Source organism: Microtus pennsylvanicus, chromosome 18 (genome assembly GCF_037038515.1).
Source record: "Microtus pennsylvanicus isolate mMicPen1 chromosome 18, mMicPen1.hap1, whole genome shotgun sequence".
NCBI lineage: Eukaryota > Metazoa > Chordata > Mammalia > Rodentia > Cricetidae > Microtus > Microtus pennsylvanicus.
The window spans coordinates 3,506,722-3,528,509 of record NC_134596.1 but is presented as its reverse complement, the minus strand read 5'-3'; the positions used below and the strand labels follow the sequence as shown (position 1 = coordinate 3,528,509).

Here is a 21,788-nt window from a genome sequence, read left to right as displayed (position 1 = left end):
GTGTAGAAAGAGGATTGGGTGGGGGATAGCTTGTTCTTTGTAATTACAATACACACACACACACACACAATACATTTATACAGGATGTCACTCTGTGCTTCAGGCAGGCTTCAAGCTTGCCATTCTCTCAATTACACAAGTACAGGGATTACAGTGTTGTCCAGCCAGCTGTGGCAATGTCCTTCCATATTGTGCTTCTTGGTCACTTGACACAAGATTTTCCCATCAGAGGTCACACACACACACACACACACACACACACACACACACACACGCTAACTGTGTATAGTTAATCCTGTGTCTGTGTACTTCTGCAGCAGATTCTCAGACTACAGCTCCAGCTCTCTCAAATCCCAACACTGTTCTTCAGACTGCCCCAGGCTGCAGTAACCAAACCACACACCCGCTCCCTCAGACCTTGCCTATGCTACCCTTCCGCCTCCCCCATCCACCCCACCTCCCCCGCCCCTAATCTCCCGCTCTCTCCCGCTAAACCCTCCCTCCTCGCCTAAGATCTCCGAACTGCCCGGTGGCGGAACCCACGGCAGCAACCGCCCCTGCCACAGCCAATCAGTGATTGCCGCACACCCCTGCTTTGGCCAATCCACAGCAGCCTAGCAGTTCCACCCCCTTACCTGGGGTGTGGGGAAGCTGCTGCGCCCCGCGCCCAACCTGGGGAGTGTCCAGGGCCTGTTCTTTCCCCAGCGCACCCCCGCAGTGTCCTTCAGCCCCAAACCTAGCAATACAAGTCCCAGCCTCCTCCCTCTGACCCAAATGTCTCAACTCCTCGCCGCCTCAGCACTCAAGATCCTGTCTCCAAACCACTTCCCTATTGCGCTGGCAAAGAGTGCAAAACTCCTCTCCGGCAAGCGCCGAGAATAAAAGCAGCCGCTTTTGTGTCTCCTCCGTTATCTGTCAATTACGACTTAATTTTTCTTTTTTTTTTTTTTTGTGGTTTTTCGAGACAGGGTTTCTCTGTGTTTTTGGAGCCTGTCCTGGAACTAGCTCTTGTAGACCAGGCTGGTCTCGAACTCACAGAGATCCGCCTGCCTCTGCCTCCCGAGTGCTGGGATTAAAGGCATGCGCCACCACCGCCCGGCAATTACGACTTAATTTATCCTCCCCAGCGGGCCTTTTAATTAGCACCAGGTGAAGCAGAACCGAGCTCCCTGGCGACCACTCGCTTCTGCTGCCAGGTCTCTTTGGAGTCAGAAATACCCACGTGGCATAAAGGTAGCTGGGAAGGAGACAAAGCTAGTGTGGACAAACTTGTGGTAAAGAACAGGAAATAAATATGATGTTTCCTTTCTGGATACAAGTTTTCCTTATGACTCCAGGACGAACAGTCAGTGGATAGAGTCTAAGGTGTTGGGGTAAACCTGAAAGACCCGACCCCCCCCAGGAACTCACAAGAGACCATCCTTGCTGCAATCACACGAGGTTTATTGACACGACAGGAACCAATGCACTGGGCCAAAACTCATTTCCCACGCCGGGGTAGAGAGTTCGACCCTGAGTAGCTGGGAGAAGGGGTATTTAAGGAAAGAAACCACAACCCAGTAATCCAAAAGAGGTAAGGAGGGAGTCAGTGGTAGATCCCTTGCCTAGAACCCCCAGTGAGGTACCCCGGTGTCATTCAGTGATGGAGCTCTGTCTAGCACAAAAAAAGTCCTAGGTTTAATCTCCAGTACTACACAAAAAAAGAAAGGAAAGGGAAAGAGAGGTAGGTAGGACATAAGTCAGTGGGAATTAGGGTGGGAGACTAGGGGTTTCCACGAGGCTGCTCCTAGTAGACTTGCGCCCATACCCCAATTCTGCACCCCCTGTCACAAGAAGCTCAAGCCCTGTACAGAAGGTGGCTTCAGAGGCCAGGAACACAGCTGCAGCTCCCACCTCAGCTGGCTGGCCCATGCGGCCCAGGGGCTGGGGAGGGAAGGGAGGTAAAAAATTAGGAGTAGTCTTCCTTAGGCAGTTAGTTCACACCTGTCACCTCAGCAGAAGAGGCTTGCCTGAGCTAGAGTGAGACAGGCGCACAAGTGTGCCCGTGTGAACACATGAGGACCGGTATGTGTCTGTGACTCCAGCACTCAGGAAGGGGAAGCAGAAAGGATGCAGCTACACATCAAGGGCCAGGCTGGTCTGGATTACATGAAGCTCCAAGAGAGGAAGGAGGAGGAGAGAAAGACCCCGACTGCCCATCTGATCTCCCCAGTTACATCCATACCTCCCAGCTCTCACCTGCTCCTACCTGGGCCAAGGTGCCTTCTAGGATGGTGGCACTGGGGTTTGAGGTGGAGGCCGCCAGCTCTTCCCACAGTGGAGTCCAGATGTTCCCTGGGGAGATGCTGGAGAAGGGAGAGAGGAAGAAGAGAAGCTTGTGCTAACTCTGGCCTGGCATCCCCAGCTGCCCCGACTGTTTGATCAGCTCACCAGTTGACACGGACACCATATCTGCTCTCATCCAAGGCCAGAGCTTTCGTCATGGCTGTCACTGCCCCCTGCAGAAGCAGAGACCAAAAAGGGTTAAGTCTCTGTGGATGGAGTCCCTCCCGACCTCCTCTTCCACCAGGAGCCAGCAAGCTTTAGATTAGTCTCAGCCATCTTGCAGACATTCCCTGCACATGGGCTCTGTGCACGCCAGTTTGGACTGACTGAGGGAGGCAGTGTGGACATTCCTGGGTTTTGATACCATTGATCCCAGAACTTGGGAGGCTGAGACAGGTGGATTGCCATGAACTCAATACCAACCCAGGTTGCAGGGTGAGACTTTGGTTCAAACAGAATCAGGAAGGGCCTTTCAGGAGGGCTGAGTCTTAGAGGCACTTGCTGCCCAGTCTGACAATCTGAGTTTGATCCCTGGGACCCACATGGTGAAGGGAGAGAGCTAACTCCCTCTACGTCGTCCTCTGACCTACATGTGTGTGCTGTGACTTGCACACACACACACAGATCCACACAGATAAAGACACATACAATAAAGAAAAATGTAATTTAAAGCCAGGCGATGGTGACGCACGCCTTTAATCCCAGCACTCAGGAGGCAGAGGCAGAGGCAGGCGGATCTCTGTTAGTTGGAGGCCAGCCCGGTCTACAGAGCTAGTTCCAGGACGGGATCCAAAGCTCCAGAGAAACCCTGTCTCTGAAAAAAAAAATGCAATTTAAAAAATCAGAGCTGGAGAGATGACTCAGCAGTTAAGAGCACTGGCTGCTCTTGTAGGGAACCAGGTTCCATTCCCAGCACCACATGGTGGCCCAGTTCCAGGGGATCAGATTCCCTCTTCTAAAGTCAGTGTGAACCAGAAAGGCACCCAGTGCGTATACATACATACACACCCAGTGTGTGGCACCACCCCAGTGCGTATACACACCCAGTGTGTGGCACCACCCCAGTGCGTATACATACACACCCAGTGTGTGGCACCACCCCAGTGCGTATACACACCCAGTGTGTGGCACAACCCCAGTGCTCATACATACACACGCAGTGTGGGGCACAACCCCAGTGCGTATACACACACACCCAGTGTGGGGCACAACCCCAGTGTGTATACACACACACTCAATGTTGGGCACAACCACAAGGAAAGTAAGCTCATTAATTTCCCAGGGCCGGGGTAGAAAATGTGGCTCCTGTCCCTACCAGCTGGCGTGAGGTTAGGCTGTCAGGGAACCAAGGGGGGCAAGTCAGCCTCCAGAGCCCAGTATTGGAGGCCTAGCTGATATCTAACCGTTTAAACTTTGGCTTATGCGGTCAGAGAACGCTGTGGGTAGTTAGGAAAGCTGGGTCCAGGCCAAAAAGAAACTCTAAACAGGTACAGAATGCTTTAAAATGTGCTCAAATGTTGGAAGGAAGGAAGGAAGGAAGGAAGGAAGGAAGGAAGGAAGGAAGGAAGGAAAGAAGGAAGGAAGGAAGAAAGGAAGGAAGGAAGGAAGAGAAATGGGTATAAACAGTCATAGAAAGATATAGTTGAGGGGCTGAGAGATGGCTCAGAGGTTAAGAGCACTGACTGTTCTTCCAGAGGTCCTGAGTTCAATTTTCAGCAACCACATGGTGGCTCACAACCATCTATGATGAGATGTGGTGTCCTCTTCTGGCCTGCAGGGATACATGCAGGCTGATGCTGTATACATAATTAATAAATAAACCTTTAAAAAAGAATAATTTAAAAATAAAGTCTTGAAAGAATAATAATAAAAATAAGCCACATGAAGATGGGGAATGCACAGGGCATCTGGATCCTGTATGGTGTTTTGCTGACTTTGAATTTTTCGAATGCGAATGTAGGAAAACAACGTCTGCTGAGGAAGGGCCTGCTGAGTAAACCAGCCTATGGAAGCCGAGAAAAATGCTGCGCTGGGTGAGAGCTATGCCTTTGTTTCCACAGGACATGAAAAGCTATGGATTCCTTCAAAGTTAAATGAGATCAGATTTGAGCAGGGAGACCTCCTGAGGATCTCGGCTACCAACATGAGGGGAAAAGACAGAAAAGACTACAGGACAAGTGATGTGACGTATATGCTGATCCTTCTACTATGGGAACAGCCCTGAGACTGAATCTTGTTGGTACAGCGTGCTTATGACTTATCATTACATGCTGTTCTTTCCCATGGCATGGACAGAGGTTCAGCTATACAGTCCAAATGGACTTATAAAGTTGACAGATGCCTTTCACCTACTCAAACATAAAACAAAAAGTCTCTAGCTAACTGTGCACACTGCATATTCCATAGTTGTGTTAATGCAGGTATGTGTGTTACCTTTAAAAGTTTGTGCCTTCAGAAAAAAGGAGCAGACACGTAGCTTGTCTAAAGACAAGTAGCTCAGGTGATCCATGCTCTCAGAACACCTCTGCTGCAGTTTTCTCAGAGTTCTGCATCCAGGGCAACTTCAAAGCTGCTAACTGAGATGGTCCAGCCTCACAGACTACTCCAGCCAGTCTTCAGATAAGCCTTACATTTCCCCACCACACCTAGCTCTACCAGGACTTGACCACTAGCCCAATTTTCTTGGGATCCCCTAAAGATACCATTGCCCCCAGACAACAGGAAACAGCCTAGAGAACATGACACCCACATTCCTGAGAGGTCATTCAGTGGATAATGGATGTTTATCATCATGGGATAGGTACAAGTTGCTGTTGGTCATGGTTGCGGGAGCTCCTTCCGCTCCTTCAGCCAATAGCTGCTGAGATACCAGCCCATTGGGGCGTGGTCTCTCTCTCTTTAAAAAAGCAGCAACTTCCCTCCGCTAGCTCTCTGGCTTCCCACTCAGCTTCCAGCAACTAGGCTCCCTTCCTGATTGCTCAGAGGGCTGTTGTCTGGGACAGTGATCTGTAAGTTTTTCACCCTTAAATAAATAACCATTCTATTAATCATAATTCCAAACTGGTGTGGGATTGTTTGTGACTTACGCCTTCAGGTCATGGTCAGGAAAAAAGCTGAACAAAGGAGATTAGATTCAGAGATCCCTTTCTGAAGGGAAAAAGGGGGGGTTATATATAGAAATGATGGATAAAAGGGTGGGTTGCTGAGTCAACTTTTGAACAACCACTAGTCTCAAATATATTACATTGGTATGGATTTCTGTATATTGATACAAATTTAAGGTTATTTTTGTTACATGACATATATATTTCTACTCTTGTTTACAGTATTTTCCGATGTGGCTCATTTTAAAATGTAATGTAAAGTTATGGAACTCATTTTAAAAAGTATAGTTCTAGTCTGTAAAGACTATTATTAAAAACTATTTAAGATAAGAAATGCAAGTTAGTAGTCATCTATAATAAAACTTGTAGTCATATTAGATATATTCTTAAGGTTATACGATGATATGATTTACATAGATAGATGATCTTCAAACACTTCAGATTCTACAGAATGTGGCATTTAAAACATTTTAATTAAATAAGACTCTTCATGGTAGTGAGACACATCTGCTCCTGGCAGCACCAATCTTCAAAAAAGATGATGGGCATTGAAGAACCTCCATATAGAATTTGCTTTTGTTGTGGCAAACTTAGCCACTGGGCAAGAAACTGCCCTTGCCTTGACTGCTGAGAGTTTGCTGTCCAAACTGGACAATGAAGACACAAAAGAAAGTGACTGCTGAGCTTTGCCAAGACAAGGTAGGACAGTCCTTTAAAACTCCTGCTTCACAGAAAATCTGTAGACTGAAGATGGAAGCCCCAATGCAGCAGAGGAACACTGGGTGACTGTCCAGACAGCCAGCTGTCTCTGTCTGCACCACACTTCCTGTTTACTCAGGTAATAATATTATGCCCTTTTTGGGTCTCTGATGGGGACTGAAGACTCAATAGCATACAGTTTTCCTTGTTACCAAATTCAGAAAGAGATTTTTCTAAGATGTTATTTTTAGAGTGATGATAATACAGATTGAAAATGGTTTAGGTAGAAAACTCTGGCCTCACTAAGAGAGTTAACACAGCACTTTCTCTGAACTTGCCAAGTACATATGGACTAGACACTGTGAATGTAATTCTTGCTGATAACTGTTCCTGTTTTACATAGTTTTACTGAGTTAGAGCTAAAACCTTTCCTTTTTAGACAGCAGGGGGAAATGTTGTGGGATATTTGCACGCTGTGTGAAGGTATATTGCTGTGATTGGTTAGTAGTTAGGCAGGCAGCATAGGTAGGACTTCCGGGCAGAAAGAGAAGAAGTAGGAAAAGAATCTAGGCATGCAAGAGATGCCAGGAGACGAGAAAGAAGTGGTGGTGAGAGAAGATAGATTAATAGAAACGGGTTCATTTAAGTTATAAGAGCTAATTAAACCCAGGAGGTGGTAGCACACACCTTTAATCCCAGCACTTGGGAGGCAGAGGCAGGTGTATCTCTGTGAGTTAGAAGCCAGCCTGGCCTACAGAGTTCCAGAATAGTCAGGTTCCAACACTACACAGAGAAACCCCTCTGAGGGGAAAAACAACCAAAACAAGAAAGAAGAGAAGTTCCAGGCTCAAAGCCGAGGCCCAAGGAGCCAGGAAAAAGCCATGGAGGAGAGGAATGGCCTACCTTGGTGGCCACGTAGGTGACTGCCTGGGACTGGCCGATGGTCCCAACCAGGCTGGAGATGTTGATGATGTTGCCTCTGTGCTTCCGCAGGTGGGGGAGGGCAAGCTGTGGAGACAGACAGATCAGCCATCAGCACCCCAGGCATGGGACGAGACCATTTTCCCCTTGTTCTTGAGGCACAGCAATGGCCTTTCTAGTCTTCCCTAGTTCTCTCTCTCCCTCTCCTCACCCCTCTCTTTCAGGTGCTGTTCAATGTCCAGCCTTCATTAAGCTGGGAAACCTAAGCGCTGCTCAAAACCCTGCCTGTTTTGAGGAGAACATCTTCGGTTCCATTCAGAGACGGTGTGTGCGGGTTGACCAAAACTCTGTGGTCAGATTGTGACATGTGAACCTCAGGAGATGTGCCCCACTTTCTGTCACCGTCTCTGGCCACTCCTCTACAAACCTGATAAAGCCCGATAAGCTCAGTCTGTTCCTCTGATTGCCGTGGGCACTGGAGCTGAACAGGCACAGCCTGTTCTCACCACTAAACATGACTGAGCACACACCTGCACCCCGGAGCCACCTAGAACAGGAACCTACAAGGGTTCATGGCTAACCCCCACTCCACCAAATGCAGCCTGGATGCTGCGACCTCAGAGACTCTGGACTGCTCCCTCCTGAGAAAGCCATTCACACAGTGACCATCTCAGCTTGCCTAGGAATGAGAGGACCCTGGTGACTGTCCTGGGTTGTCACGTGCCCTCCGCTCCTGTAACTGGCATTGCAATATCACTTCCGTAATGAGACCATCCTGAGTATAAGGGCACCCTGACCACTAGGGCCCCTTCTCTCCTCTCAAATGGGCCAGTAATAGTAAGTGTGCCTGAAATAGTATTTGTGGGAGCAAAACCCTTCCCATGCCCCCTACCCCTCTTTATTGCTTGTTTGAGACAGGATCTCACTATGTATCCTGTTTATATTCACTGGCTGTCCTAGAGCTCACTCTGTAGACCAGGCTGGCCTCGAACTCACAGAGATCCACCTGCCTCTGCCTCCTGAGTACTGGGATTAAAGATGTGCATCACCACGCCCAGCTTCATGGCTCCTATTGCTCATAAAAACAAAACAGAGGGAGAGATTTCTGTCCTCATGGGGATGAACTTCTAGGGAGAGGCTTGTACTGCAGACTGATCAGTGAGTTTAGCATGGAACATTCTAGAATATGATTAGGGACCTCAACCATGCTCAACCATGCTCCATGGCTCCCTACTGCGTCTGAAATCAAGACTGGGCTCAGTAGTATGGCCTCGCACGTGTCTCCATCTAGGGCCTCTCCTTCCACCCAGAAGCAGCAGCAAGGCCCTCCCCCAGACCAGGAGCACCAGCCCTTTCCTTCCTAGTTTGTTTTTGGGGACAGAATCTCACGGTGCAGCCAAGACTAACCCTGAACTCCTGCTCCTCCTGCCTCTACCTCCTAAGTGTGAGCTCACAGGTCACACCACCACACTTGGTTTGCATGGTGCTGGGGATCCAAGCTAAGGCTGCGTCTTAGTCCTACTCCCTGGGCTCTTCACATCCTCTTGGCCACCTCCAAGCAGGCCTGGAGGCTCTGGAAGAGTCTGAGGAGGCTGTAGCTGCCCGGGGGGGGGGGGGGGGATCTGGGCCCATTTGTTTTCTACATAAAGCAGGGTCCTCTAGAGCAGCGGTTCTCAGAATTCCGAAGGCTGACCCCTTTAACACAGCTCCATGTTCTGCTGACCCCAAGCATAAAGTCTGTGGATATCTGTGTTTTCTGATGATCTTAGATGACCCCTGTGAAAGGGTTACCTGACCCCCAAAGGGGTTGCTACCCACAGGTTGGTAACCACTGTTCAATGTGCTCCCAATGAAATGAGACACGCCCATTGCAACTACACCTGCTTCACCTTGGTCAGGGTGTATGTCCCCAGTAGGTTCAGCTCCAGCAGCTGGCGAAAGTCCTGGGCAGAAGTCTCCTCAGGCCACTGTGCAGGTGGGTCTAAAGGGAAGAGAAGAGAGAGGGAGACAGGAGAGGGGAGAGGATCGGAGGAGAGGCAGAGAGCTAGGGAGCAAGGCAAAGAAGGAGGCCAAGGTGGTCTCTGCTGGCCCAGACCTGCCATTGCAGGGCTAAGTCACTGGGCCACGCCCCAGCTGGTATCTGCTCTCCCCACTGTGGAATGCGGGTTTCCCTGCACTCCCCACAATGGAATTTGGTTACATAGCCAGACTGAATAAGTGTGAGCCTAAGAAAAGAAGGACGCAGATAACAGGGACTCCCTGCAACTCTGAATGTTAGGGGAGCCCCGGGACTCTGGAGGGCCTGGAGCTCTCTGAGCCTTAGTTTCCATGGGGACACATTGTTAGGTTAATGGAAACCTTCCAGACTGCCACACCACATGGAGTCTGATAAAGTGTGCCTGGGTGTCCTTGTCACAGCCAGGGCCTGGGGTGTCCTTGTCACCAACCAGGGCCTGGGCCTTCAGCAAAGCAGGAACCACGCAGGCTCTTGGAATAACCTAAGGGGCAGTGTGACCTCGCTTGGAGACCACAGCACCCCCAATGAAAAAGGTGATGATTGATTGATTATGTATACAATATTCTGTCTGTGTGTATGCCTGCAGGCCAGAAGAGGACACCAGACCTCATTACAGATGGTTGTGAGCCACCATGTGGTTGCTGGGAATTGAACTCAGGACGTTTGGAAGAGCAGGCAATGCTCTTAACCTCTGAGCCATCTCTCCAGCCCAGATGATTCTTATTTCAAAGACGGAAACTGAGGCATGGAGATGGCACAGGCACACGCGCACACACACATGCATGCACATGCACACACGCGCGCACACACACATGCACGCACATGCACACACACGCGCACACACACATGCACGCACATGCACACACACGCACACACACATGCACGCACACGCGCACACACACACGCACACACATGCACGCACATGCACACACACGCGCACACACACTTGCACGCACATGCACACACACACGCGCAACACCTTTTAAGGGGAAGTATGGGACAACAGGATAGAAGCAGACATTGGGGGACAGTAGCCCCTAAGCCACACAACTTACGGTAGCCAGCATTGTTCACCACACAATCCAGGCGGCCAAACCGAGAGAGGGTCTCGGAAATCAGAGTCTGAGGAGAGAACAGACTGCAGTGAGTCAGGACAGGCTCAGTTGGGGTAGCAGGGCAGAGTGAGGTGGAGGGGAGAAGGGTCACAGGAGGTCAAGAAAGGAGAGAAGCAGGAAGCTGGGGGACCCAGACCAGACACTTGAGCACCTCAGCTGCCAGGGCATGGCCAGGGTTTTGACTGCTGTGACCAAAGCAACTGGGGAGGACAGGGTCACACTCCATCCCTGAGGGGAGTGGGGGGGTCACACTCCATCCCTGAGGGGAGTGGGGGGAGGGGGAGGGTCACACTCCATCACTGAGGGGAGTGGGGGGGTCACACTCCATCACTGAGGGGAGTGGGGGGGTCACACTCCATCCCTGAGGGGAGTGGGGGGTCACACTCCATCCCTGAGGGGAGTGGGGGGAGGGGGAGGGTCACACTCCATCACTGAGGGGAGTGGGGGGGGTCACACTCCATCACTGAGGGGAGTAGGGGGGTCACACTCCATCCCTGAGGGGAGTGGGGGGTCATACTCCATCCCTGAGGGGAGTGGGGGGAGGGGGAGGGTCACACTCCATCACTGAGGGGAGTGGGGGGGTCACACTCCATCACTGAGAGGAGTGGGGGGGTCACACTCCATCCCTGAGGGGAGTTGGGGGTCACACTCCATCACTGAGGGGAGTGGGGGGGTCACACTCCATCACTGAGGGGAGTGGGGGGGTCACACTCCATCCCTGAGGGGAGTGGGGGGAGTGGGGGGTCACACTCCATCCCTGAGGGGAGTGGGGGGAGGGGGAGGGTCAAACTCCATTCCTGAGGGGAGTGGGGGTCACACTCCATCACTGAGAGGAGTGGGGGGGTCACACTCCATCACTGAGGGGAGTGGGGGGTCACACTCCATCACTGAGGGGAGTAGGGGGTCACACTCCATTACTGAGGTGAGTGGGGGGAGTGGGGGGGTCACACTCCATCCCTGAGGGGAGTGGGGGATCACACTCCATCCCTGAGGGGAGTGGGGGGTCACACTCCATCACTGAGGGGAGTGGGGGGGTCACACTCCATCACTGAGGGGAGTGGGGGGTCACACTCCATCACTGAGGGGAGTGGGGGGAGTGGGGGGAGTGGGGGGAGTGGGGGGGTCACACTCCATCCCTGAGGGGAGTGGGGGGTCACACTCCATCCCTGAGGGGAGTGGGGGGTCACACTCCATCACTGAGGGGAGTGGGGGGGTCACACTCCATCACTGAGGGGAGTCGGGGTAGGGGCTCAGAGCAGAAGCCTGTAGGTCGGAGCTGAAGCAGAGCCCACGGAGGAACACTACCCATTGGCCTGCTCCCTAGGGTTTGTCAGCCCCCTGATCCAGGACCTCCAGCTTAGTGATAGTGTATCCCCAGGGGAGCTGGACACTCCCACAACAACTACTAATTAGAAAATGCCCCCAGGGGGCTGGAGAGATGGCTCAGAGGTTAAGAGACCTCTGCTCTTCCAGAGGTCCTGAGTTCAATTCCCAGCAACCACATGGTGGCTCACTACCATCTGTAATGAGATCTGGTGCCCTCTTCTGGTCTGCAGCATATATGTAGGGAAAACGCTGTATACATAATAAATAAATCTTTTTAAAAAAAAAAAAGAAAAAAGAAAAAGAAAATGCCCCCAGCCGGGCAGTTGTGGCACTCGGGAGGCAGACGCTGGTGAATCCCTGTGAGTTCAAGGCCAGCCTGGTCACAAGAGCTAGTTCAGGACAGCCAGGACTGTTACACAGGGAAATCCCGTATCGAGAAAAAAAAAAAGAAAAGAAAATGCCCCACAGGCTCGCCCACAAGCCGACTTCACTATTGATGCTCCCTCTTCCCACTTGACTCAAGTGGAGGACAGAACCCAGCGCGCCCCTGTAGAAGACGGCGAAAGCGGGAGCACCTGTGCGCACTGAGCTGGCAAAGAGGCAAGGAGAGGGGTGGGGTTACTAGAGACGGGGTGGGGGTAGGGATAGGCAATGCTCACCTGCAAATCTCCTTCATGAGTCACATCACAACGGACGAAGACAGTGCCCGAGAGTTCCTGCTCCAGAGCCCGGCCCCCCGCCTCTGTAAGAGAAAGACTCTGGGTCTGAGGGACAAGAGTTGAGGCTTAGACCCCAGAGACTAAGGGCAGAGGACATGGGTCCAGGCATGGGGGCTGAGGGAGGAGTGCTAGGCTTGGATGCGTGCGTCGATGGAGGGAAGGCAGGGCTGAGGACTGATCACTCACCGTCCTTGTCACAGAAAACCACTTGAGCTCCACTGTCCACTGCCAACAAAGAGAGGGAGAAAAGTTACGGGTCCTGCCGACTTGGGGCGCTGCCTCTGCTGCCCCCTTGTGGACAACCGGAGCACGGCTCTCCAGAGGCTCTCGTTTCTGTTCTCGCAAAGGGCAGAATCTTGAGACAAATTCCCTCCATCATCAAGCCTCTGCTGGACCGCCATCCTGGATTCTAGAAAAACCCCAAACCTACGAGGAATATATTCCTCAAAGCTATCGTCTGTAGGGATCCATCAGGGGAAAGCCTAAACCTAACCCCTAATCCTAACCCAGGACTCTTCCGGGTTTTCGAGACGGTTTCTCTGTGTAGCCCAGGCTTAGTAGAACTTGCTGTGTAGACCACACTGGCCTTGAACTCTGCCTGCCTAGTGCTGGGATCAAAGGCGTGTGACACTACCGCCCAGCCAAGGGAAGAACTCTTGCGGGCAGGCTTATCAGCACCCAACAGTCCAAACTGACTCAGGTAAAACTGAGGACTGGAGAGATTGCTGGAGAGATGGCCCAGTGGTTACGCCAAACTCAGCACTGGCTATGACTGCTCTTCCAGAGGACTCGGGTTCAATTCCCAGCACCCACATGGAGGCTCACAACCATCTGTAATGGGGTCTGGTGCCCTCTTCTGGCCTGAAGGCATAAACACAGACAGAATATTGTATACATAATAAATAAATATTTTTTTAAAAAAGAATAAATAAATCGGGGGCTGGAGAGATGGCTCAGTGGTTAAGAGCACTGACTGCTCTTCCAGAGGACTCGGGTTCAATTCCAGGCACCCACATGGCAGCTCACAACTGTCTGAAAATGCAGTTCCATGAGATCTGACACCTTCACACCAATGCACATAAAATAAAGTTAAATAAATCAAAATAAATAAATAAAAAAGAATAAGTAAATCATTTTTAAAGAAAAGGAAATGGAGTCTCTGAGCCATCCGTACAATCCAGGCAGGAAGACCCTTACTCACCAAAAGCTCTCACGATCCCAGCCCCGATGCCGCGAGCACCCCCAGTTACCACCACCACTTTCCCGGAGTATCGGGGTACAGCTGCCATTCCCAGTTGATTTGGCTCGTCTCCCACGCCCTTACAGCCTCTTTCCACCTCCACAGTCCGCAGAAGTAGTGGGACCAGATATACAAGCTGTGTCCTTAAAGGCTGCCCCTGGGAAAGGGTGTTCCCAGGAAGGCCACACGCCTGGGAGAACTGGGCAGGCTCTCCTACCTCAGACCTGGAGATTGGCTCCTAGCCCTTATTTCTCGGACCCAGGAATCCCCACCCTGACAATCCTCCTTCAGACTCAGGTCCCGCCCCCAGCCCTCCCCCATCAGATTGTCTCCAGACCCCTAAGGGCAGGCACTTCTTCCTCCGACCTAGGAAATCGGGCTCCAGCCGCTTCCCTCAGACCCAACATTTTAATAGCTGGCTCCCAACGTTCTCACCTTGTTAATCGCAAACATGGAAAACAAGACCACTACCACAATTTGGGCAAAATTTGAAGCAAGCTTGATTTTTATTGGGGTGTACCCAAGAGCTGGCCAGCAACTGCCTCCTAAGTTGAGTTAAAGAGAACAGCAGAGGGTTCGACTCCCGGTGTGGGAACCAAAAAAAAAAAAAAAAAAAAAGAGAACAGCAGAGAATCCAGCTCTTGGGTCCTTTTTAAGGAGTAATTTCCCAGAAGAGAGACGATGTGGCACTGAGGAAAAATAAAAAATCACCCGCCATGTAATTAGGGAGGGGCCAGGATTAGGAAGGGCTAGGGAGGGTCAGGGTATTCTCAAAAACAAATCAATGTCATGGGTTGGGGAAGGTTTCAGGAGTCAAGCAACTCAACTCTCACGGTAAAAAGAAACTCACACAGCATAAAGGCTTCTGCCTTCAAAATGGAGTCAGGTAGGCTCCCCATCCCCTCCCCTGGCTTATGTTTCCCTGTCAAATCTTTGACAGGAGGGTGTATCATAATATCGCTCAGCAGCAATGTTTCTAGAACTGTTTATATGACTGGTGATCGTGGGGCCCAGGCCTCACAGCTGCCTGGGCAGGCAGCACCGGGTTCCAGGAAACGCACTAAGCCTGCACCACACAGGGGTGGCCAGCATCTGAGGGAAGTACCTGACATCCAACCCTGGTAAGATGAGGTAAGACCACCAGACGGCCCTGAACCCAGGACTCACCTATTCCCTTTTCCCTTTACCAAGAGCCCTAGACAAAAGTCAGCCAATCAGGCCGGGCGGTGGTGGCGCACGCCTTTAATCCCAGCACTCGGGAGGCAGAGGCAGGCGGATCTCTGTGAGTTCGAGACCAGCCTGGTCTACAGAGCTAGTTCCAGGACAGGCTCCAAAACCACAGAGAAACCCCGTCTCGAAAAACAAAAAAAACAAACAAAAAAAAAAAGTCAGCCAATCAGGCCGGGCGATGGTGGCACACGCCTTTAATCCCAGCACTCGGGAGGAATAGGCAGGCGGATCTCTGTGAGTTCGAGACCAGCCTGGTCTACAGAGCTAGTTCCAGGACAGGCTCCAAAACCACAGAGAAACCCTGTCTCGAAAAACCAAAAAAAAAAAAAGGTCAGCCAATCAGGGTCCTGAACCCTGGAAATGCCCCCCCCCACCTCTACTATGATAAAATTCCTACCCTGACTGGGCTGGGCACTCTCTGCTCTCAACTGCCCTGTTGGACAGACGGAGTCCAAGCTGAACAAAGGCTCTTGGCTTTTACACACAGGACTCGGTCTCTTAGTCGGCTTGGGGGGCTCTGTGACCTGGGCATAAGTGATGGTTGGTCATGCATTGGAGTCACACACATGGGTTAGTCACTGATTATGATAATTGGTAGAAACCACATTAGAGGCCAGGGAAGGAGAGCCATTGGAGCCATGTTGGCCAGTCTAAATTTGTTTGAGAGATCTTGTCTATTTCTTTACGTAGATCACCAATTAGTTGTCAATAGTATGGGAGAAATCAGAGATGTCAAGACAACACACTCCAGTAAACTGCTGACGACCAAGATGGTTTAAGTTGGAGAACAGTGGCTCTCAGTTCTTCTACTTCTTTATTAGTTCCTGATAACGTTTCTGCTGTAGCTTCTGAAATGAGGCAGGCTATTTAGAGCCTCCCTCTGGAGTCCCCACAAGTCCTGGGACAGGTGACAGAAAGGCAGCGCCAGTGGGATCCAACAGCTGCAGGGAATCTTCGCAGTTCTCAGGAGGAGCTCCTGCAGACCCAGTACAGATTACAAAGGTTTGCCAGGCGGTGGTGGCACACGCCTTTAATCCCAGCACTCGGGAGGCAGAGGCAGCGGATCTCTGTGAGTTCTAGGCCAGCCTGGTCTATAAAGTGAGTTCTAGGACAGGCTCCAAAGCCACCGAGAAACCCTGTTTTGAAAAACCAAACCAAACCAAAAAAGAAATGTTCTGGCTAATTTCGCAGTCTCTGCCACCCGTCACTGTTGTGGCCACATTTACGGGCCTGACTTTAGAAATTTGTCACTGAGCTCTGGTTACTGAATTTGGGCTTTCAGGAATTCAAATAACTTTTTGGTATGAGAAAAAATGGGCCAGGCAGTGGTAGCACACACCTTTAATCCCAGCACTCTGGAGGCAGAGGCAGCGGATCTCTGTGAGTTCGAGGACAGCCTGGTCTACAAGAGCTAGTTCCAGGACAGGCTCCAAAGCCACAGAGAAAACCCTGTCTCGAAAAACCAAAATAAATAAATAAATGACTGCCACGTGATTTCACCGCCATCTTAATTAACGGTGACCACGTGGAGTGGGCCTAACAGATCTCCAAGATAGTTTGGGTTGGGATAGATTTGTGCATGGTGACTCATGTCCCATTCTAAAAACAAGGTTATATATATATGATTTTAAGTATTAAAGCTGCACCTCAATGTTTTATGCCGTTCTGCCAGCTAGACTTTGTTAATTAAGAGTCACCCAGGTGATAATGGTTATAAAGACATAAAGGGATCACAGGAAACAGCTGAGGTTTACAAATGTATGGCAGGACTAGAGCCCCAAAGAATGTGCAGTTGCAACAATGGACCTTAACAGTTTTAGAAATGCCAGTGCCAGGGGATCGTCACCAGAAGCACCAACTACAGTGAAGTGGAGCAGGCTGAGATCTAAAAGACAGGCTGTTTATACGCTGTCGAGGGTGGGACCAAAGAAGTACTTTATTTTTAATATTGCAGGAAGATATTTAAGAGATTTTAAGTTTCTGAATAAATTTATATGGCTGTGACACATCTGTGCTATAAGATGTTTTATATTGTTAGAGTTTATGCTATTTGGATAAACTGAGTCATAAATTTTTGTATTAATACTAAAAGGTTTGGACCTCCTTTTCTGGAGAAAGAACGTGTTTCTACCTTAGTTAATCACTCTAGGGTAATAAGACATCCAATGGCCTTGTTAATGATAGAGAACAGAACACTCACACAGAAGCTGGAGGAAAACGTGCTCAACTGGTCTCCACGGTTAGCAACCTTACTTCCAGCTCTAACAGGCCACTAATGATCTTGCTGCTTCTGCTTCTTCTTCTTCTTCTTCTTCTTCTTCTTCTTCTTCTTCTTCTTCTTCTTCTTCTTCTTCTTTTTATTATTTTTTTTAAATATTTATTTATTATGTATACAATATTCTGTCTGTGTGTATGACTGTAGGTCAGGAGAGGGCACCAGACCTCATTACAGATGGTTGTGAGCCACCATGTGGTTGCTGGGAATTGAACTCGGGACCTTTGGAAGAGCAGGCAGTGCTCTTAACCACTGAGCCATCTCTCCAGCCCCTTCTTCTTCTTCTTCTTCTTCTTCTTCTTCTTCTTCTTCTTCTTCTTCTTCTTCTTCTTCTTCTTCTTCTTCTTCTTCTTCTTCTTCTTCTTCTTCTTCTTCTTCTTCTTTGTGTGTGTGGGGGTGTTTCAAGACAAGGTTTCTCTGTGGCTTTGGAGCCTGTCCTGGAACTAGCTCTTGTAGACCAGGCTGTCCTTGAACTCACAGAGATCCACCTGCCTCTGCCTCCAGAGTGCTGGGATTAAAGGTGTGCGCCACCACCGCCCGGCTAGGACTCCCTTTCTTTCGTGGACATAAAGGTGAAAGGGCTTGGAGACACCAGGGAAAGTTAATATGGGAGCCTGTCCCAGGGCCTCTTAAAGCTCTTAAAGGCCTCTTTATGTTCCTCAGTCCATTCCAAACAATGGCCCTGGCCATAGCAGAGTAGAGGGCTTGTCAATTTCAGCAAACCCAGGCATCCAAAGACAGCAACATTCCCCAGCTCCAGACATTCCCTAACTTGTTCCCCCGTGGCTGGAGTTGGGATTGCAGTATGGCTGCTGCGCGGGAGAGCAGTCTTTTTCCCTTCCCGAGTGAGGGACCTGCGGTGAGCACATTTGAGCTTTCTTTTTAGAAACTCTGTAGCCTAACTGGGATGGAGTTTCCAAAAGGCTTCAGGTGGCTCCTATTGGAGTTCTCCTCATCCTTGGCAGCCAAAAAAAAAAAAAAAAAATCATCTACATACTGAAACAAGGTTACCTTAGGATACTTAGTACAAAAGAGCCTTACATCCTGGTCCGGTGCTTTGTTGAAGATGGTGGAGTTTCTAAATCCTTGAGGCAGTGTGGTCCAGGCTAGTTGTCCTGATATCCCCAGTTCGGGTTCTGCCCCTCCGAATGTGAAGAAAGGCTGACTGGACTTCAGCAGAGGGACGGGGAAGAAGGCATCTTTTAAATCCAATGAAATAGAGAGCAGACCTTCTGCTCTGGGGGTAATGACATGAGCAAGGCATAGGGATTCGGAGCAGTTGGATGGAGTCCACCCTCTTGTTCACCTCCCTCAAGTCCCGTACTGGTCCATAGCCTGGCTTTGGACAGACAACCAGCGGCTGTTCCAGGCTGACTGGAATAAGTATGAATAATAACGAATAAATATGCCTGCTTCAGGGAGGTGCCTGATATGAATCTTGGGCCCTTCCCTGCCTCCGAACTGATGGGATATGGCTTGATTTGAACGGTCACTGCCTGATATGTATCTTGGGCCCTTCCATGCCTCCGAACTGATGGGATATGGCTTGATTTGAACGGCCACTGCCTGATATGAATCTTGGGCCCTTCCCTGGCCTCCGAACTGATGGGATATGGCTTGATTTGAACGGCCACTGCCTGATATGAATCTTGGGCCCTTCCCTGGCCTCCGAACTGATGGGATATGGCTTGATTTGAACGGCCACTGCCTGATATGAATCTTGGGCCCTTCCCTGGCCTCCGAACTGATGGGATATGGCTTGATTTGAACGGCCACTGCCTGATATGAATCTTGGGCCCTTCCCTGGCCTCCGAACTGATGGGATATGGCTTGATTTGAACGGCCACTGCCTGATATGAATCTTGGGCCCTTCCCTGGCCTCCGAACTGATGGGATATGGCTTGATTTGAACGGCCACTGCCTGATATGAATCTTGGGCCCTTCCCTGGCCTCCGAACTGAAGGGATATGGCTTGATTTGAACGGCCACTGCCTGATATGAATCTTGGGCCCTTCCCTGCCTCCGAACTGATGGGATATGGCTTGATTTGAACGGCCACTGCCTGATATGAATCTTGGGCCCTTCCCTGCCTCCGAACTGATGGGATATGGCTTGATTTGAACGGCCACTGCCTGATATGAATCTTGGGCCCTTCCCTGGCCTCCGAACTGATGGGATATGGCTTGATTTGAACGGCCACTGCCTGATATGAATCTTGGGCCCTTCCCTGGCCTCCGAACTGATGGGATATGGCTTGATTTGAACGGCCACTGCCTGATATGAATCTTGGGCCCTTCCCTGGCCTCCGAACTGATGGGATATGGCTTGATTTGAACGGCCACTGTCTGATATGAATCTTGGGCCGTTCCCTGGCCTCAGAACTGATGGGATATGGCTTGATTTGAACGGCCACTGCCTGATATGAATCTTGGGCCCTTCCCTGGCCTCCAAACTGATGGGATATGGCTTGATTTGAACGGCCACTGCCTGATATGAATCTTGGGCCCTTCCCTGGCCTCCGGACTGATGGGATATGGCTTGATTTGAACGGCCACTGTCTGATATGAATCTTGGGCCCTTCCCTGGCCTCCGAACTGATGGGATATGGCTTGATTTGAACGGCCACTGCCTGATATGAATCTTGGGCCCTTCCCTGGCCTCCGAACTGATGGGATATGGCTTGATTTGAACGGCCACTGCCTGATATGAATCTTGGGCCCTTCCCTGGCCTCCGAACTGATGGGATATGGCTTGATTTGAACGGCCACTCCCTGATATGAATCTTGGGCCCTTCCCTGGCCTCCGAACTGATGGGATATGGCTTGATTTGAACGGTCACTGCCTGATATGTATCTTGGGCCCTTCCCTGGCCTCCGAACTGATGGGATATGGCTTGATTTGAACGGTCACTGCCTGATATGTATCTTGGGCCCTTCCCTGGCCTCCGAACTGATGGGATATGGCTTGATTTGAACGGTCACTGCCTGATATGTATCTTGGGCTCTTCCCTGGCCTCCGAACTGATGGGATATGGCTTGATTTGAACGGCCACTGCCTGATATGAATCTTGGGCCCTTCCCTGGCCTCCGAACTGATGGGATATGGCTTGATTTGAACGGCCACTGCCTGATATGAATCTTGGGCCCTTCCCTGCCTCCGAACTGATGGGATATGGCTTGATTTGAACGGTCACTGCCTGATATGAATCTTGGGCCCTTCCCTGGCCTCCGAACTGATGGGATATGGCTTGATTTGAACGGCCACTGCCTGATATGAATCTTGGGCCCTTCCCTGGCCTCCGAACTGATGGGATATGGCTTGATTTGAACGGCCACTGCCCCATGCGTTAGTTGCACTACGGTGGTGGCACATGCTTTGCCAAGTCAGGAGGATTGCTCTCTGCCCAAACTTTATGAATTTCCTGGATCTGTAACTTTCTCCATTCCCCTTCCAGGAAATGGGTTGGGTCTGGAGGCGCAGGTAGTCCTCACTGCAACCTGGGAGGCTCCTGAGAACAACGTTGTTGCCTGGAGCTTGCTCAAGAGCCCCCCCCCCCCAGTAAAGGGTAGGGACATTCAAGAATAATAATAAAAGAATGAGTCACAGTTCCTTGTCCTAAGTTAATAGTCCGGTAAGTGGTCCATTTGTGTTCTTTGACATCCCCTGTTGCCCCCCTGTACTACCATTGTTTGGTTGGTAAGGGGTCCCTGGGCTCCTGCAATACCGAATGAGTAGCCCCCGTGTCCTCCAGAAATTTTACAGTTGTCCCCCTATGGTGAAGGTAACCATAGGCTCCAGGGGCCTAGTTCAAAGGAGCTTCAGCCACCATAGTTAGGATTGGCCTGGGTTTGGGGTCTACCTGTTTCCAGTATGGGCATTCATTTTCCAATGGCCCATTTCTTTGCAGTAGGTACACTGGTCCTTTAGTAAAGGTCTTCTTTTATCATGGTATGCATGGGCAGAGTTGATGGCTGGGGCTTGTCATGTAGTCGTGGTAGCACACCCATCTCGTTTACCAGAAGATCTTTGCTGTTTCTATCATCAAACACCTTCTGGGATATCTCTAATAGCTCTGACCTGTTCTTTCCTGCAAACACATCCATCTTTTGTATCTTTGTGCGCATGTCAGGGGCCAATTGAGCAACAAAGGCCAGGTTAAGTGCTTTGAGATTTGGCAGGTCTTCTGGGTCTATAGGAGTGTGTAACAGATGGGCGTCCAGGAGTTGCTCCAGAAAGGCTGAAGGTGATTGATTCCTCTGAGCCCTCTTTCACGTCTGTTACCTTAGCTAGGTCAGTGGGCTTCTGGGAAGCCTGTTCCATCCCCTCTATCAGACCTGGTGGTCACTGAGTGACCTTCTACCTCTCCTCCTTGGCAGGGCATGGCCAGCTGCCTCTGCCCTCTGGTCATCAGCCATCAAAGCGAATCCAGGGAGTGCTTCAGTTGCTTTCACAAGAACCTGTTCTCTTTGTTTGGGAGCGAAGAGGAAATGGAGGAGAATCTGCCAACAGTCATCCCACATGGGGAGATGAATGAAAAAGAGAATCAATTCGAAAAGTTAAGGAACTGGGACTAGTGCTGAAAGGGGGTTCTGTTTCTTCCTGTTGTAGAGATCTCTGGTGGAGAAAGGGACATACAGGTAGCAATGGTCAGTAAACGGTGGTATGGGAGTGAGGACTGAAGGAGGTGCCACCCCAGAGCCAGAGAAGTTAGAAGGGTCATATAGGACTCCCTGGCGGGTGTCGGAAGGGGAAAAGTCAGGGGAGGCAGGGAAGACTAGATGGGGTGGGGGTAGGTACAGACGGGGGGGGCAGAGTGA

General features: G+C 50.5%; 1 protein-coding gene across 1 annotated transcript; it reads right to left on the bottom strand.

Annotated features, from left to right (window-relative positions):
• Positions 1-1,616: 1,616 nt before the first annotated feature.
• Hsd17b14 (hydroxysteroid 17-beta dehydrogenase 14) lies at positions 1,617-13,515 on the bottom strand. The gene is made up of 9 exons (XM_075953207.1): positions 13,428-13,515; positions 12,413-12,463; positions 12,167-12,249; positions 10,122-10,188; positions 8,939-9,030; positions 7,032-7,136; positions 2,431-2,498; positions 2,249-2,345; positions 1,617-1,923 (listed from the first exon to the last, which is right to left on the bottom strand). The coding sequence occupies exons 1-9, from the start codon at positions 13,513-13,515 to the stop codon at positions 1,750-1,752; spliced, it is 825 nt and encodes a 274-aa protein (XP_075809322.1). The 3' UTR covers positions 1,617-1,749.
• Between the last annotated feature and the right edge of the window lie 8,273 nt (positions 13,516-21,788).

Coding starts and splice junctions, on each gene's coding strand:
- Hsd17b14 (XM_075953207.1), bottom strand. CDS start 13,515: ATGGCAGCTGTACCCCGATACTCCGGGAAAGTGGTGGTGGTAACTGGG. Junction 7,137..8,938: donor GGACATACACCCTGACCAAG/GTGAAGCAGGTG, acceptor CTGTCTCCACAG/CTTGCCCTCCCCCACCTGCG. Junction 2,499..7,031: donor TCACCTACGTGGCCACCAAG/GTAGGCCATTCC, acceptor CTGCTTCTGCAG/GGGGCAGTGACAGCCATGAC.